We start from the raw sequence: 18,838 nt of genomic DNA on the forward strand, positions 1-18,838 counted from the left end.
GGAGGCGGGGAGATGGATGGACAGGGAGCCCCAACTGATGATGGTTTTTGAATGTCTCCTCAAAGTGCTCACAGAGATTTCATTTCCCTTCTGTCTTCAGAGGATGAAAGTCCTGGACAGACCTATCACAGAGAGAGAAGAAACGCAGTCACTATGCAGCCACAGATTGCCCCGGGGCTCAGCAAGATCAGTGAGGAGCCTTCAACATCCAGCGACGAGAGGGCCTCGCTGATCAAGAAGGAGATCCATGGGTCCCTGCCTCACCTGGCCGAGCCCTCTGTCCCCTACCGTGGGGCTGTGTTTGCCATGGACCCCAGGAATGGCTACATGGAGCCTCACTATCGTAAGTCGCCCCCAACCTGTGGCACTTGCTACAGGAGCCACGGCAGGCTGTGTGTGTGTGCATGTGCGCTTAAAGAGTTCCTTGTCTTGCACTATTTTATGCAAAAGTTTAATTTACTGTTTACTTCTTAACTTCTCCCACATCCTGTTCCTTCTTTTTAGGGAAACCATTTCTTTCCATCTCTAAGCAACTTGGACCTCGGGGTTTGGGGGGCGGCTGTCAGGAAGGTGTCCGTCTGTGGCTAATCCACACAGACCTTTCCTGGGAACTGAAACCAGATTTTCTCCACCCAAGTAGACCCTGCTGGAGGAAAATCGGTGGAGGAGGGGGAGTTATTAAAGTGGGAGGCATTAGCAGATGTCTTTAATAGCAGATATTCCCCTTGTTTATATATATATATATTTGCTTTATTGTTGAGGAACAAACAAACCTCTTTTAACCAACCAGGGCCAAATTCCTTCTGTGGAAGATTTTTCTGTGTATTCTACTTTCTTCTGGAATTCGCAGGCTGGAGACCTCGTAAGCTCCTCTTCTCACACTCAGGAAGTTTAAGAAATGAACTAGGATGGTGAACACACCCACGGGATGGTTGCAGAATGCAAAGGAAACTATATAAGGGTTGAGCTTGTTTCCGGCCTGGTTCTAGTTAAAATATATAATTCGGTGGTGGAGTAATGAAGTTCATATTGAGATGCCCAAGCATGCAGCTCTTGATTACAGATTTATCACCTTGCTAGGATACAGACCTGCTGTTTAACCTTCCCGGCTCCAATTCCAGATGATCCATCGTGTGCCACAGAGGGGGACTGGTTTGTGTTTTCCTTTTTCCACATCATTCAGAAATTTTAGTGTTTTAAGGCAAAAGGTCATTAGCCAGATGACTGATGAGTGAGGACAGCTGATTAGTGCATGTTTTTTGGTTCAAGAAAGTGCCCAGGATAAAAGCTAATTTCATCCCTTCATTAGTTGGCTTGAAGCAGAGGGGAATGTTCCCTCATCAGGGCGCAGATCAAAGCGCTTCACACAACCTTAAGTCTCAGCAACTGCTCCCCCCTCCTCCCCACTAGATTATATTGTTGGTAAAGATGGAAGATACATTACTTTTTTTCAGTGGAGGCAGAATTTTTTTTTTTAAGTGGTCAGAGGCTTAGAGGAAAAGGTTCGATGACTTCTTGTTAGTTTTTCAAAAAGCCTGCAACTTTTCTGTTTAAAAAGTGCTTCTCAGCCCTATGGCTACAGTTGTTAACTTTTACAGTTACAGAAATGAGGATGTATAGTGTGTGCGTTCCTCTTCTTTCCTTGTTAGAGGTTTATTTCGTTTTATTTTTCCTTTATTTTTGGAATGAGAGTTTACAATAGTTGTCAGTAGGGTTTTTCTCCAAGCCCATGTCTGAGTTTTTTACAGTGTATTTTTGTGGATGGGTCTCTATTAGATCTCATCCATGCAGAAAATATGAGGGACTCTCCATGCTCCCTACCTATATTAATATTCCCCGAGAGTATGCTTACTTTTGAAAAAGGATAAAGTCTCGATTATCAGCCACACATGCCCTGCATTGTTTGTGCCCTTGGATGGGAACACAAACTTTCCCTGTTTCATATTTATGCTTTGTTTTTCATTCCAGATGCCCACTAATTAGTGAATAGTTAATTGCTCAGGACAGCTGAGCGAAGTAGGCAGATGACCGTTAACTTTCTCCGTGCTGTTCAACGTGCAGCTTGCTCTCGGCCCATTTGTTCTAACGGTTTGCCCATTGAGTCCTCTCCTCATCCTTTGAGGGGCTGGGATCTCTGCACACCTGGGACCCTTGTCCCTCCTCGGTGGTCCTTGTGTGTGACCCCCTTCTCCAGCCTCCAGTGGGAGTATGAACCAGCACAGGGCGCTGGAAAACTCTCGATGGCTCTTGGAACCATTGCTTGTCACTCTGTTGAAGAGGCATCGCACCTATAGGTTGGTTGTGCTTCAGCTTTTCCCACGGTATTGTTCAAACCACTATAAAATCATTGGGTAATTTAGAAGTGAGGTAAGCTGTCTATCACCAAATGGCAAATGTTTTTCTGCCCCACCATTCCAAGGTACTCACTCAGTTGGGCATGAATAAATGCTATCGTTACATCCATCATATGGACGTGGAGTCCTGGAGATTGGCTCAGCAACCAGGGCACTCATGTTCCAGCCTTGCCACCTACTGACCTTGTGACTGTCGCCAAGTGGGCTTGTCCTCTAAGATCCCTCCGAGGATCCCTTCTCAGCTGTTGAATGGGAGTATTGTGAGACTGCCAGCCCCACAGTGTCCTTGTGACAATTAAGTGAGACAGTGCCAATAAAATACCAATATTTTGTACAATCTCTGGCTCGTGATGAATGCATCTGAATCATTGGGGATTCTCTCTATTCTCGGCCTCATTTTCCTTCTCCTGCTTCTTCTTCTTCCTTTTCCATCTTCGTCATCATGAGCAGCAGCAACATCGTCCCCACCACCATCTGTATGTGATAAGTTCACTCTTCAAACCAAGGTGTCTTGTCAGAATTGCAGTTGTGTTTGGTTCCGTGTAGACTGGCCTTTCTCTGTCAGACCTGCCTTTCTGATTCCCCAAGGTCAGTGTCTTCTCTAAACACAGATTAGAGATGGAGTGAATTGTAAAAAAAAATCTTTTCTTAGGGAAAGATCGTGAGGTTAGCATGGGGTGCCACAGTCTTCTAATCAGAAGAAGTCTTTCTCGCTGAATCTTAAAGGATGGACTATCATTTTTTCCTGTTTGAGGAGCAGAGAAATTTTAAACCTTTTGCATGAGTTGGAGTAGTTTTAACATTTAAAATTCCTACCAGAAAGTGTTTTATATAATAAATACAAGCTTAATGCCTGTGGAAAAGTGAAAGGTATAGTATTTAGGTATTCATGGTAAATGATGGAAAGGTGTCCTAAACTAAGCTCTGAGAAGTCAGTAGGACATGACTCTATTTTTTTAGAATCCAGTTGGATTACTTATCTTCTACCAGTATAATGAGTGCTTTTTTTAGGTACTTTGTAATAATACCTACCTGACATGGATTTAAATTATCCAGGTAAATGACAGATGGGAAGCTGAAATTGACACATCTTCCAAGAATCTTTTAGCGTGTGAGAAAAGTGCCCTCTTTTTCAAATGAGATGTATAAGTTTGGCCAAGTTTCTTTACCTTGTCTCCGTCGGCAGCCTTGTCAAGCACACAAACTGATCGTGGACCTACGGTAGCTAAAGGTCCAGAGACATCTGTTTAGGTCACTCCCTTTTCCCTTGAGTTGTCTGCCAGCCCCACTAGACCCTTGGAGGGAAAGATTTCTCTAATCCAGTGTAGCTGGGCTTGTGAACTCTCACAGTAATTCCTGCGTTTCTCTGTGGTTGGAAAACGCAGACGTTCCAAGATGCCTGATTTGTGCTTCTATATATACCAACTTTGTATTTCTAACGTGTGGGCAGGCTTCCTGTAAGACCGGAAAAAGGAAAATCATTTTTCCCCTCAGAAGGACATCTGTAAAATTTTTATTGCATAAGGCTCTGTTATACTTGGGTAGGCAATGTTGCATCTTCACAAATTGCACTTAGGCGGGATTCAAAGTATTTTGGGTTTTGTGGGTTTGACTTTTAGAAAAACGAAAAAGAGAAAACCCCAGGATAGCGGGCACTTCAAACATTTGCAACATGTGTTTGGAATAAAATCCTCACAGGGGGCACCGGGGGCTTTCTCTCGCCAAGGGTAGCTGTGGAAGCGGTGTATATCAAGGCAAGAGAGTAGATGTTCCAGCCGCGTGGCTCAGACCTGGGGTGGTGCTGACAGGCTGGCTGCTGTGGGATCACTCGTGCTTTATGATTGGGCAGGGCATGGGAGGGACCAGATTTGGGGAATCTGACCTGCTTGTCCTGGAGTCAGGATGACGACCCCCATCTCCAGCCCAAAGGTTTCTCAGCAAAGATTTTATTCTTCTCCTGCTTCATCTGCAGCAGATATGCCAAACCACCATCACTCCCTGCTTTCACTTACCACAGTACATTTCTTCTTTTATAAACTGACAAGGCAGGTGACATAATAGTTAAAGCATTCCTGTACCCTGGCCGACACTTAACTTTTATTCGCTTCCCTGTTACAGAAAACATGTGTTGCACTGTCTTCTGGACTGTGGAGTGCAGTTTTCTAACTATCCCTGCTGGGCTCTTGGTGGGGAGTTTCTTGGCATCACCATCATGTCATACAGGTCCCCTGCTGGTGGGGAGGGTTTAGAAAGATGCCCCCTTTTCTAAAATTTCAGGTCTCTTTTCCAGTTTTATAGTTGTGTGAAGACTGCTTTCTCTATGCCCCCAACTGCTCCCAAGCAGTTATTCCTCCTGGAAACTATGATTCATTCCTCCATGTAAATGCTTTGATTGAAAACATACCGCTGGTATTCTTCCTTATGTTTCCCAGCTCAGATGACAGAACTATTAGTTGCTAATTAGCAAAAACCTGAGGAATTAGCTTAAAGAAAAGAAACTGAATTTTTAATTGGCTAGCATTTATCTTCTGCAGAAAGCTGATGTGCCGAGCCCACTTGCATTCTTGTGTGCTAAAAAAAAAAAAGGCACGGAAGATATTTTTTCTACCTGTCTGTCTTTATGTTAGGTGACTTTCCACACCCTTTAGAAATCCATCTTCTAAGTGAGGAGAAGGGAAGAGGTGTATTTTACATATTTAATAGACGCACCTGCTCACATTTCTTTTACTCTTGGAGTGTCATCTGGAGGCTGTGAAAGACAAAGATGCCTACGAGGCACAAATGAACAGTTTGGTGTTGACCAAACTGCAGAGACAGTGACAGCTCCCCGGGTGCACAGTTCTGTTCTCATCCAGGCTGTCGTTTCCATCTTTGGAGAACAGTTGGGAAACCAATCAGGAGTGTTGTGATTGTTCCTCCCTCCCTCCCCAACCCCCCCAAAACTGGAGGGTTTCACCAGAAAGCCTGATGTTGCATCCTAGTCTGGGGGCTTTGCTGACTGTCTTGCATCTTGAGCTAGTCGACTTGAATCATGGGAGGACCTGGAGTGGGAAGACGCAGATAAGTCTAGGAAGCTTTCAAAACTTATTTATGAGCTTAAGAAAAGCTCTCTGCTTATTCCTGTCCTTCTCTTAGAAATTCAGTGTAATGATCCAAGGTTTCTTTCAGAAGCTTGGAGGTAAATGTTTTAAGACCAGAAATAGTGAGCCCATGTCCACAGACTTTTTTTAAAATAGAGCGACACTGCAAGCAACCCTGCAGAAAGTGGTGGAAATTTTGGAATCATTTTTAGGAGGCTCCAGATTCTACTCCCCACTGAATCTTTAACATGACTGTGACTCTACGCTTGAGTCTTGGGAAACAGCGAGAGAGACTGGAACTCGATGGGAAGAGAAGCACTGTGACCTTTGGAGAAAGAGCTGTTGATTTTATCCGTTGAATTTAAGGGACACACTTATTAGAGGGGACCAGAGAGAAGCTTGAAGCCCATTCCTCTAGGAGAGGAATGAATAGAAAGGAAAGGCAAAGGCAGACCGTGCTCTAGAGAGAACCAGTTGGCTTATTGTTCTGGCCTGGCCCTCTCTCTCTCTGTTGCCCTAACAGTGCCCCCTGCAGGCAAGTCTGGCTCCCTTGGCCCACTGCTCAGGCCGCCCTGCTCAGGCTATTGACCTCCTAGAATAATTCTTGCCTGTTCTCCTCACCTTCAAGTGCTATGCAGTCTTCAGTCTAATGATGCACTTCCTTTGCAAGGATTCCTGAAGTCCCATCTCACAAAGATCTTTTCCTACCCCGCACCCCTAGTCCATGTAAGACCCTGAAACACATCACAGGTTGTCCGTGTATGTTGGCCTGATCTTCTTTAGAATAAGGTGATGTCTGGGGCAGTGCTTTGTTCTTCTATCCACCAGAGTTCCTAGGCAGGACCGAGAGGGCTTGTTAATGCAGAGAAGGGGTGAGCTGTTCATTGCTTGGCCTGTCAACACTGGAGATGAAGTTGATCCAGAGCTTGCTGGTCAGAGGTAGCTCCTCAGCAAACAGAAGAAATGGAAGCTTCTGCTTTCATTTTATAATTTACTCACTATAGTCAACCTCTGATTCAAACGTACTACCCACCCCCCCATCCTCTCTGAACATGCTGCTGCTGCTAAGTCATTTCAGTCATGTCTGACTCTGTGCAATCCCATAGATGGCAGCCCACCAGGCTCCCCCGTCCCAGGGATTCTCCAGGCCAGAATACTGGAGTGGGTTGCCATTTCCTTCTCTAATGCGTGAAAGTGAAAAGTGAAAGTGAAGTCACTTAGTGGTGTCCTACCCTCAGCGACCCCATGGACTGCAGCCTTCCAGGCTCCTCCGTCCACGGAATTTTCCAGGCAAGAGTACTGGAGTGGGGTGCCATTGCCTTCTCCTTGAACATAGGCAAGGTTTAAAGTGTTTATGACACATTAATTCATTTATAAGTTGTTCATTTGCAAAACATCAAGAGTATTTGCTTCCGCATACCTGCAGCACATTTAGAACTGCCAGGAGGCTCAGACATCGTACATTGTGGTTCTTTGGAGGAAACTGACACTTTACTCAGAGTTGGATGAGGACCAATTCATTTTAAACACCATGGGATTTGCATAGGAGATCTCCTGTGTATTTTGAAGTCCATCTAAAAATCAAACAGGTAGGTATTCTTCCTGTGGTTAAGGTGAGCATGGTCTTTGTTTTTCCCTTTAATAAATTTCAGTGGTCTCTCTTATCTTCAGTAACCTCTAAGGCAATTCACGGTTTCAGTAACATCTTTCCAACTTATTAGTGTGGAAGTATGTGTGTAATTCCTGGTAATGGGATCCTCCATTGACAAATTGATTGGGATCATGAATCCAATTGTTTAAATATTCCATGGAATTCTGTTTCTTTTCTAATTTGCCTACCCACCCAACACCCAGCACAAGTGACAGTATTCTTAGTTGCTTATAGTTTCTTTTCCTCCTCTGTCACTCCGTCCTTCGTTGAGGGAAAGCATGAGAAACACAGCAACTCCTGCCACTTCATAGCCATCTGCTCACAGCTTCGTAGCCCATTTTCTAACAGAGGCAACATTATCCTTGGCCCCCTCCTCCTTTTTCTTGTATAATTAAAGAATGTTACCTTTGATGTCTCTTGAAAGCTGCATCTCCTGCTCTGCTTTAGCTTTCTTGATCTTGTACCTATAAATTTGTGCTGTATCTTCATCTCACTTAGTAAAAGGGCTGGATTTTTCTTTGTGCCTTGCACAGTTTGCTTTAATATGGGGTTGCCGATCTGGCATTTTATGGCTCTGTCCTTCTTATGTTCTGATAGAGTTTAGATTCTTGTGGAACTCTTTGAAAAGTATCCAGCTTTCAATCCTTTGAGCTTTTACATGCGGGTCCATACTTTTTGTCTCCTAAAACGCATTGTTTTCATTTTCCTAATATCGTCCCTTCTTTGTGGGCGGGGATGGGGGTGTCTCCTGGCTTTTTATCAGCCTAAGTTTTTGATGAGTTTCTTCCTGTTAGAACGAAATGAAGAAAGTTCTGGACTCATTTAGCTGTTTGTGTTTTTGGTTCACCTGTCAGTCATTTGCTAGTTAATCATGCTTACCAAATGTCTCTTAAGTGCTAACCTGTGTTGGACAGAAAGAACAAGGTCGTTGCTTCCGTGGAGCTTTAGGCCAGTGGGACAATAGACCAAGAGGATAAGCCCTTGCCGAAAGTCTGTATAAAGGATGTATCATAAAAGATAGATGCAGAGTCCCTGAGGAGTAGAAAACACACACATACCTCACCCAGACTTGATGAGTTGGGAAGGCTTCCTGGAGAAAGTTACACCTGAATAAATACTTGTGGTAGAGGTAGAGAGACATTTGCAAAGGCGTAGAGGCCAAAGGAAAACCTGACGCTCCTGAGGACCTGAGAACTAGGGGGCTGGGGATTGGAGCTCACGTCAGAGTGGCAGGAGACAGGCTGTAGAAGTGCAAGCCTGCAGGCTTCCTAGAAGCTCATCTGCTGCGTGAGTCCAGGGCAAGCCCTAAGACTTATTTCATGGCTTCTGCATATTTAAGCAGATCTTTGGGTAACTATGTTTCCCATCACCAGCCCAGAATTTGTCCCGGATTTAATTCACTTCCTCCTTCTGATTTGCCTGTGTGCAGTTTCATCCTCAGACCCTCCTGACTTCTTTGGCTGACTCCTCGTCCTGTCCTCAAGGACATGCTACTGCTTCCCCAGTGCCGTGTGTTAGATTTTCTTTCGAAGACAACAAAATCATATTTACTTGTTCTCCAGCTTTTCTGTATTAGATAACCCTCATAATCACAGCATCTTGGTCTCAAAGTACAAACCCCAAACACTGGGAAATAAGTGCGACTTCATTGCCAATGAATTAAGAATGCTCTGTATCAAGACATGTTTTAACTTCAGAATATAAGATCCACAATAAAAAATTTAAAAACCTGGAGTTTTACTTTATTGAAAAACTCAAATCCTCTGACATCAGTGGGGCCAGAGGTATTGTGCAAAGGGCCCACGGCGAGATTGGGGAGAGGGCCCAGGAATAACAAAGTGAAATTCATCTGGGAAATCCAGTAGCTAATGCCACTGGGAGAAAATGAGAACAAAGACTTCCAGAAGTGGGATAAGCCTGCAATCCAGCCTGGACAGAAAGAGTCTTAAGGGAGATGGTGGGGTAGGGGGGCGAAGGGGGACTGGGGAGGTGGAGGGGTGGGGGTTACTCATGCGTCCTCTCTGTGAGGGGCTGCAGGGCTAATCAGTGGGCATTGTGTAGGTCAGAGGAAGCTCACTCTAAGAAGCTGGTTATTTACTCATCCACTGGGGGGACCCAAATCTACATCCTGATTATGCTCCTCTCTTGTGAGTGGGATCAAAGGGGAGCCTGTCTCCTGGTTTAGAGAGGAGCAGAGAAGTGTGCACCAAGCATCCTAGGAAACAGACATCAACTCTTTTTTCTGTTGGCTTTCATGAAATAAACCTGCATTTGAATTTGATGAGATTTCAGATTTCCTTCCCCAATCCTGTTTTTCCCCTTTAAATAAGGAACGTCATCACCTCCCTTCCCCCTCCACCAGCATCTGTGATTCCAGCTTACTTCAAAGAATCTGACCGTATAGATTGACTCTTCTGATCAAATATGCAGTTTATTTCATATTAACATATAGGATATATATTACACAGCACATAATGCTATGAAATGCATTTTTATGTAGCCTTCATGTTTTATCTTTAATGATGTTTCAAGCATAATTTGTGCCTTTCACATTCCCCAAATTGATGATATAGAGAGACAGTTGATGAGCAGTTGGAGGCACCTGAGTGCCTCCAGTGTCCCCGACTATTCTGATCAGAACCCTGGTGTGATGTGATTCAAATCTTACTCCATTAGGTACATGATGTATGATCTTCATTTGCATTTCAAAAATTCCTTGCATCTTTTTGAGAGTCTGTTGTCAGTCAGACACTGCCTAGGTCCTGAGAGGGCAGTGTTTGCCAAAACCAGTCATGTCCAGGCCTTCGTGGAGCCCACATTCTGGTCAGAGGAGAAACACACACCAAACATGGGGGGAGGGACATCAAGAATGAGACAGCACAGCGGGTACTCTGAGTCCACTAAGGCAGATGGGGTGCTGGGGTGAGAGTGGGGGTGGAGAATCGTACCTTGGAAGGGGTGGGCAGAACAGGGAAGGCCCTTCTGGGCAATGTTTTTGCAGTTGACGCTCAAGTGACAAAAAGGAGTTCAACCTTGGGAAGGTCCAAGGGGAGAGCATTTCACTTTAAGAGTGGAATTTGTGGATTCCCTGTGGCACATCTAGGAGCAGAGAGAAGGCAAGTGTGCTGGACTAGTGAGGCAGTGAAATAGGTGAGGGAGATGAGTTGGGGGGATCTTGTAGGCCAATGGATAGCCAGTGGAGGAAGTGACATGGTTTGATTTTTTACTCAAGGAATATCACGTTTTTTGGTGTGTGGGGACTCTCATGAAGGAGTGGAGTGCAGAATTTGGGAGGCAGCTCTCAACAGGTGTTGCAGTAGCCCAATGGGAACTGGTTCCCCTTTTTAGAAACCATAGTTGGAACTTCCCTGGCAGCCCACTGCAGGGGGTGCGAGTTTGATCCTTAGTGGGGAACTGAGATCCTACATGCTGCCCATTCCCCGCCCCAAATAGAAACCATAGCCGGCAGAAGTTGAGCCCTCCCTCTGTAACACATAGTATGGTACAGGCTTTGCTTGAATTCATGTAATTAATGAAATCCCAGCAACAACTTCATGGGAGTTCATTGTGATTTTCCCCATGAACAGATGAGGAGACTGAGGTCCAGGAAGGCGAAGTCAGTTTTTACCTGGCTCAAAGTGGTTGAAACAAGATTGGGATTCACAGAGTTGGGCTCCAGAGCGCAAATCCTTAGCTCATGCCCTGTAACTGCTGAGACTTCAAGATGGCAGTCCAGGTGTGCACCAAGACCTATGTAGGCTGGCTCAGCTGGGAGCTCAGGGATTCTTCCAGAACTGGGTGCTGGTGTTGCCAGCGGGGACTGGCTAGGGACTGGAGGGCCTTGAGAGGGCAGGCTGCCTGCCACGTGGGTCTCCAGGCCTGTACTGTTGGATCCTAGCATGGAAGGCACAGGTATGCTTAGTGCTAACTCTGTCCTTGCCGTATTTCTGCATGTGGCTGTGTGGGAGAAAATGAGAAATTGCTTTACAGCTTAGACTTCCCCAAAGAGTGGAAGTTACCTATGACCTAAGTGTGGGGAGGCCTCCTGGACCTTTCTGTGTCTCTATTTTGGGGGAATACGTGTGTGGGGAAACACTGGTGCTCACATGAAGTATTTATCGTGTGCTAGCCACTGGGCTCCAGACCCCTGTTACATGATCTCATTTCTTTTTTCCCACAAACCCATCTGGCAGCTGAATTAACTGAGGCTGAGGTCTGGAGTGATTGTGTGGCTTGCTCCCAGGGCCAGTTTGAGTCTGGGCTTCTAGGCCTAGGGTTTGGGAGTCAGAGAGGACTGCCCCACGTGCAGTTATTAAGCTTTGTCTCCTACTTGTTAAGCTCTGTCTCCTTACCATATCCCTGTTTCCTCCAGACCTACAGGGACTTGGGCCACAGGCTTGTCTCTTGGATCCACAATGGATTCATTACATGAACTCTCCATTCCAAAGAGCAGCCTTTGTAAGTAACTGGGCTTTCACGTGTCACCAGTATGATGCAGTGTCTCGCCCCATCTAGGCCTGTCTGGGGACAGCTTCCCCCACTGCATAGAGGCCACTGGGCCCTCACCTGTCCTGTGTGACACCAGGGCACTGGGCCAGCCTGCCCAGCCAGGGGAGGATGTGGCAGGGAGAGGGCATCCCTTTATCTATAAGTATACTTGGAAAGTTTATGTTAGAGAGGGAGAGAAAGAGAACCACAGTCTTTTCACAGGAAGACATCTTGTTGTCCCACTAATATGGGCAGTTCCTCGTCTCCTGGTTTTGGTGTCTCAGAGAAACAGAAAGAATCCTGGGGAGAAGCAGTTAAGCATGATGAAGGAGCTGGAGGAATGATTTATGAGGAAAGATGAAAAGGACTGAATGCGAATAACAGCCTGTGCAGGCTAAAAAGACACAGGGACATGCAAATAAGGAAATAGATGCGAAGGAAGGTAAACACAGAAGCAAATCCATGAAGACAGTCAAGGAGAAGACCAGGGAGATCCCTTTCTCTCAGGGCCCCGCAGGCAGGACTGATATTTGCTGTAAAGACTGATGTGAGTATCAGATCCTATCTTCACAGAGTTACAGTTTAGGGGACTCGATCTCACCTGAGATGTGTCGGGATCAGATAATAAAGATACAGGTTGTAACAAAGCTTCCTCTGTACCAGGAGAATAAAAAAAGTGAAGGTGGAGTCTTTCAAGAGTGACTTTGATCCCCTGAGATCTTTATAACTAGAACAGTCTAAAAATTATGGAAAATTGCTCTAAGGCGTTTAGAGAAGGCAGAGGGATGACTTAGATATTTTTATTGATTCCCCAACATTAACTTAGCACCACACACAGTAGAAACACAAAATATGACCCTGGCTCTTGATTTTATATTTTGGGCAGAGATCGCTTGAAACAACAGATGAAAACAATTAAGTCCCCTATCAACAAGTATAAAATAACAGGATGAAAGGCACGACCCCGGTCTGGGGAGGGAGATTTCTGATTCCAGTGGGGTTTTACAATAGAGCTTTGACTCCATGGCAAATTTAAATCCAGTATGAAATTTCTCCTAATTAACATTTCCCTTCTTCCTTCCAAATATCAAATTTATGGACTCTGAGAAATTCACATAACGCATATGCCGATGCTGCATTTTCTTTCCGCTTGATCCGTTCCAGCTGTTATTAACTTTCATGTCTGACTTTCATTAATTTATGAGGAGTTCTGAACTGCAATCTGAAATGCTCCCATGAATTTTCAACTTTTGGTGGGGGACAGATTTCACGTAAGTTGATCATGACCCTTGCTAATATTTCAGCCAAGCCAGGGAGTTGGTTTTCTCTCTAATAATCTTTCCAGGGCCCTCCAGTGAAGTGTGCACGGTCACAGTCCCCAAGGAAGTTCACAGATTGGGTTTGTCACTGTTGATGTCACCACACCTTCCACATGACTGATAGAACCTGAGCGTCCTCAGTGGCTCTCGTCCGGCACACAGTTCTTGCCCTTAAAGCCTAATAAGCTCATGAAACATAGATTGTCTAGGTTTTTAGAGGCATGCCTTCTGAGCTAGGGTGGGCAGAAGTTTTAATTCTTTTTTTTTTTTTTTCTGGAACCTATTTCCCTGACCAGGGATTGAACCTGCGACTCTAGCCGTGGAAGCACGGAATCTTAACCCCTGGACCACCAGGGAAGTCCCATAGGCAAAAGTTTCAGTTGGCATTTTTCTGTACCATCGAGGCTGCCTAAAATTCTCCTTCTGTCTCTTCTCCATCATCCAATGCTTCAAAGGAACAAGGAAATGAGTCCAAGGCATGAAAAGTTCAAGTGCAGTTTCGGGTCATTGGTACTAGATTATTTTAAAACATGAGTCTGTTTCATGCTTGGTTACTTGAACTTAATATTTCATTTTGATGGCCATGTTTCTCCAGACTGTAAAATATCCCAGCAATGGTCGAGGCGGAGTGGTCAGCACAACCCACCCCGCTCCACAAAGAATTGGGAGACTGGCCTTATAGTTCCTTTTTAGAAATCTGCTCCACTAGGATATTCTTTAAAAATCTGTTCGTTTTGGTAGAAGCAAAGCCTTGCTCCTTTGATGCTAGTCTCCTGCTATTAATGCTCAGATGTTCTGAAGTGTCTCTCTCTTAATGAGTCACTAGGTGAGCGTGACTCTAAGGCATGGATTTTTTTGTTCTCGCCTTCCGTCTCAAATATGAAGATTCCAATTAGAAGCTCTGTTAAACAGAGCTTGATATTAGGGCTCTGACTGGCCCCTCCTTGGAGAAGAGTTGAGACCCTACAGAATGATGTCATGGGGAAACATGGGTCTTCCTGTCATGAGAGTTCCAACACCCATGGTTGGCAGGGACTTGGTGAGTTTGGGAGTGAGACCTGGGTGCAGACTGGCTAGAGACTCCACAGGTTGTACCCTATGATAGGTTTTGAAGTTAGTGACCTCAGAGGCATCAGCAGTACGTCCTATCCTTACTTGTCCTGTATAGCCAATAATACCTGAGACCAAGGTAAGATAGTTCATCCAGAGTACCTGCTTTATTTGAATGCCAACCTTGTTTTGCAAACAGCCATGTTAGAAATAAAGATTCAGAGAAGTTGGAGCTTCATTTTCTCCCCTCCCCCCCAGTCTGATGGCTTAGATATTATATGTGTATTTTTTACTTGATTTGCATTTTTAAAGAATTTCATTCTTTCAACATTCCTAAAAAGTTTTTTTCTTCTAGAAATTAATCCTAAAGGCGGCCTTTTTGTGTTCTGAAGTTGAAGGAAAGGCTTTTGGCCTTGGGGATGATAACAGTGGGATATGGTGATATGCAAAGCAATTGATTCTTTTTTTGGTCTTTTTTTTTAATGAAGTATAGTTTTATTTACAGTGTTTCAGGTATACAGCAAAATGTTTCACTTATATATGTATATTCTTTTTCAAATTCTTTTCCATTATAGGTCATTACAAATATTGAACAGAGTTCCCTGTGCTCTACAGTAGGTCCTTGTTCATCTGTTTTATATGTAGTAGTGTGGTAGCCTGCAGTCCATGGGGTCGCGAAGAGTCGGACGCGACTGAGCGACTTCACTTTCACTTTTCGCTTTCATGCATTGGAGAAGGAAATGGCAAACCACTCCAGTGTTCTTGCCTGGAGAATCCCAGGGACGGGGGACCCTGGTGGGCTGCTGTCTATGGGGTCACACAGAGTCGGACACGACTGAAGCGACTTAGCAGCAGCAGCAGCAGCAGTGTGTATCTGTCAGTCCCAAGTTCCTGATTTGTCCCTCCCCTTTCCCCTTTGGTAGCCATAATTTTGTTTGCTATAGCTGTATACTGATTCTTGATAGGGTGGTAGGTGGTAAGTAAACATTCTTATCTTCATTAGGGCTCATTTTATTTTAAATACCTCTTAAGGTCTTTTTTTGCTCTCAGTTAAATGTTTTACAAAATCACCCTGTGAATATTGGTTCATCTCTGTCAAAGGATGTCTGATTTAGTTGAACAGATAGAGCTGATGTCCTGAGGATGCCAAAATGGGATGCAACTTGTGGAGTTACGGGCTTCCAGGCCACTCGAGTTCAGAGTGATATTCCAAACTGGGAAAGCTGAGTCGGGTACCAGCAAAGGCCTCTCCTTGAAACTTACTTATAAAAATGAAACGGGGGAAACGAAAACGTGATTTGTAAAAGCTGAACATTTTTTTCATGTTTGGGGATTGTTTGATTACTCCAGTGTTGGTTTGTTATTATCCCTAGAAAAGATCCAGAAAGAAGCTTGAAGTTCTCTTTATAATTTAACATTTTATTACATTTTTATTAAAATCATATTTATAGCACATGCTCACTTCTACAAATTATAGTGTTCATCCGAGCTTAGGATGCAAAGCTAATATTGCCCCATCCTTCCTGCTCCAACCTTAGACCCAAGGATAGTTTTTGATATTTCTGTTTTAATTCTTTTGATAGACAACGATTACAGCTGCCGTATGTGCTAATACCTTTAGTTTCTGATATATCAAATCTTGATATATTGTCCTCAGTATGGTCTATTAACTCTCCAATAAGACAGTTAACCTTTAATTTGCTAACACTGGGCTTCCTTTCCTTTCAATATCGATATTATAGTTAATTTTGTTTTGTCTGCTGTGATTTTTTTTTATAACTTTAGAGACTATCTTAAACCTCTGTTTCTTTTCTTCATCAAGTTTTCATAGTAACTTGATTTTCCATTTCAAAAGATGAGGATATTAAGGTTCCCCCCTCCCCCTCCCCTGAAATCTCCTAAATCCAAACTTTCCTATCATAGTGTCCAAGTTGCTAATATCTCCGTGTATCTTACAATCAGCACCTTATCTGCTATGTTTTTGTCCATAGCTTGACTTTAAAAATTGAAAATCAATAAAGCATCTCTAGCAGCAGCAACCTCAAAGCTATAGAAATGCTTTTCTATTTCTTTCCATAAATACTAGGATCTCACTTCTTTTTTTTAAGTCCATTTTTATATTATTTTATTTTTTTGGCCTCACAGCTTGCAGGGTCTTAGTTCTCTGACCAGGGATTGGTCCTAGATCCTGGACAGTGAAAGCATGGAGTCCTTAACCACTGGACCTCCAGGGAATTCCTTCACTAACTTCTTCTTTTTCAAAAATGTATTTGGCTATGGCAGGTCTTAGTTGCAGCACTTATTGCTGTATGTGGGCTTTTAATATGACGTGCAGGATTTAGTTCCCTGACCAGGGATTGAACCCGCGTTCCCTGCATCGGGAGCATGGAGTCAACCACTGGACCAGCAGGGAAGTCCCCATCACTAACTTCTTTGTGGATCTTGACAGTGATGTGTCTAGAGGTAAGAACAAGTGGCTTGTCTGTTCTTACCCTGATTTAATAGTGTACATACTAATATGTTGCTTTTTTGTAGTTGCCTTAGCTTGTCCTCTAGTATTGCCTTTATGCTATCTTTACATTTCTCCCCAGCCTCTCAACCGTATCTTTTGCCCTTAAGATGGAATACTTAGCTTTCCCGGGCACTTCGTTCTCCCAGTTAATCTGGACCAGGTGTATCAGGACATCCCTTCACCGTCATCTGGGTTAGAACCCCTGTTTCCGGGGTCTGACAGCTTGGTCATTATAAGTTTATTCTTTTATTTTACTGGGGTACCTCAAGTAACTTCCCAATAGCAGAGGACAGACCTACTTTCTGAGTTCTTGCCTGTATGAAATATCTTTATTCTGCCTTTGCTTTTGTTTAATCTTTTAGCTAGAATTCTAACTTTAAAAATCTGTTAACACCCAAAGTTGTAGATGAGAAGTCTGATGCCTGTTTGATTTGTATTCCTTTGTAAATGGCTTATTTTTCCTCTCTGGAAACTTTGGAAACTTAGTGGTCTGAAAGCGTGTCCCTAGATATAGGTATTTTCAATTAAATTAAGCTAAATTTTCATTCGTTCTGCTTCTCACTCATCATTCCAATTTGAAGATGCATCGTTTATCTCTTCTGTTATCCTACTTAGTTGAATGCCTGACCTCCTGGGTTATGTCTCTGTATCTCTAATTTTTTCTCTCACATTCTCCATCTGTTCACTTTCAGTTCTGTGTTCCGGGAAATTTCCTTGAATTCACTTTTCAGTGCTTTTGGTGATAGTTTCATTTTGGCCATTGCACTTTTAATTTCTAAAGTGAAAGAAAGTGAAGTTGCTCAGTCGTGTCCGACTCTTTGTGAACCCCATGGACTATAGCCTACCAGGCTCCTCCGTCCATGGGATTTTCCAGGCAAGAATACTGGAGTGGGTTGCCATTCCCTTCTCCAGGAGATCTTCCCGACCCAGGGATTGAACCTGGGGTCTCCCGCACTGTTTAATTTCTAAGGGCTCTTTAAAAAGACCCTTTCATGGCTCTCTTTTTTCAGCATCTTGCTCTTTTGTACATAATGGTTTCTCAAAACTCTCCAGAAGTTTCCTGCAGGGTTAGTTGTTTTTGTTTATTTTGGTCATTCTCGTTTATACCCTTCCAGCTCTTCATAAGCCTAGTGATCCTGAGTGTGTGTGAGTGTTCGTTTTAAAACCTTGGGGATGGAGGCTGCAACTTGCCAGCCACCTGTACTGATGTGTGTGGGGCAACAGACAGGCACCAGCTGGACACCTTGTTCCATGTAAAGATGTCTCCGGCCAAAGTCTTCTTGGCTGGACTGGCCACCACATTTATCTTTGCTCCCTTAAAGAATAACCTAGACTTCTCTACAAGCCTCAGTTATGATTTGAGTCTTATCCTGTTTGCATCTTGTGGGAAGTCATTGAAATTTCTTGTCCTGGTTTTATTAATTTCATTGGCAGTGTTAAGAGTATGGGTTCTAATGTCAGACTACCTGTGTTTAATCCTGGCTGTGCCGCTTCCAGCAGTGTCATCCTGGGAAAATCCCTCTGCCTTTCTGAGCCTCAGTTTTCTTATCTTGGGAATGGGGATGAGAGCAGCACTGCTTCACAGACTTGTTTTGTGGATTGAATTACTGAATAAATAAAGCTCCTACCTTTCTTGGCAGCTCAGATGGTAGAGTCTGCGTACAATGCAGGAGACTCAGGTTTGATCCCTGGGTCAGGAAATCCTCTGATGAAGGGAACGGCTACCCATTCCAGTATTCTTGCCTGGAGCATCCCATGGACAAAGCAGCCTGGTGGGCTACAGTCTGTGGGGTCGCAAAGAATTGGACACAGCTGAGCAACTAACACACACATACACATGCTCCCATGCTGGCTGATAGCAGATGGGCTTAGTAAGTATTAGGTATTATAATTATCCAGCTGCTGTTTCTTCTCCAAGTAGTGTGCGGGTGTGTGTGGTGTGGTGGCGAGAGGTGCCCCACACAAAGTGTGTACTCAGTACATTTTATTACCATTTGTTCATGTTTTATCATCATTCCAACATCTACTTCCGTGTTTTTATGTCAAAGAGGTCTTCAGAGGGATAGGGGAGAAAAGTGTTTTCCCAGCCTGCCATCTTGAACTAGAAGTGATAAATATTTTGCATTTTTGTTCTACAGCCAAAACTTTCTACTGCAAAAAGAAACTTAGGGTCCAGTCCCTGCTCTATCAGCTTCTGACAGTCTGACCTTGGACACGCACTGAACTCTGGTTTCCTTGTCTTTAAAATGGAGGATGCATGGCAACCTTTTAGGGTGGTAACAGGAATGACATGAGAGAATGAACTAAAAACACCTAGCAAGCTGGCTTCCCTTTTCGGAAAGACCCTTGCATGGTTGCAGTTTCTTTACCTCTCCTCTACATGG

The 18,838-nt window shown here is 44.0% G+C and overlaps 1 protein-coding gene across 1 annotated transcript in view; it reads left to right on the forward strand.

Annotated features, from left to right (window-relative positions):
• GLI3 (GLI family zinc finger 3) overlaps window positions 1-18,838 on the forward strand; it is a 296,245-nt gene that overhangs the window by 84,005 nt on the left and 193,402 nt on the right. Inside the window, exon 2 of the mRNA XM_068972921.1 lies at window positions 101-343. Within this exon, the coding sequence (XP_068829022.1) occupies window positions 101-343 (243 nt within the window). The remainder of the gene's footprint in view (window positions 1-100; window positions 344-18,838) is intronic.

The sequence above is a fragment of the Capricornis sumatraensis genome, chromosome 5, assembly GCF_032405125.1.
Source record: "Capricornis sumatraensis isolate serow.1 chromosome 5, serow.2, whole genome shotgun sequence".
NCBI classification, from domain to species: domain Eukaryota; kingdom Metazoa; phylum Chordata; class Mammalia; order Artiodactyla; family Bovidae; genus Capricornis; species Capricornis sumatraensis.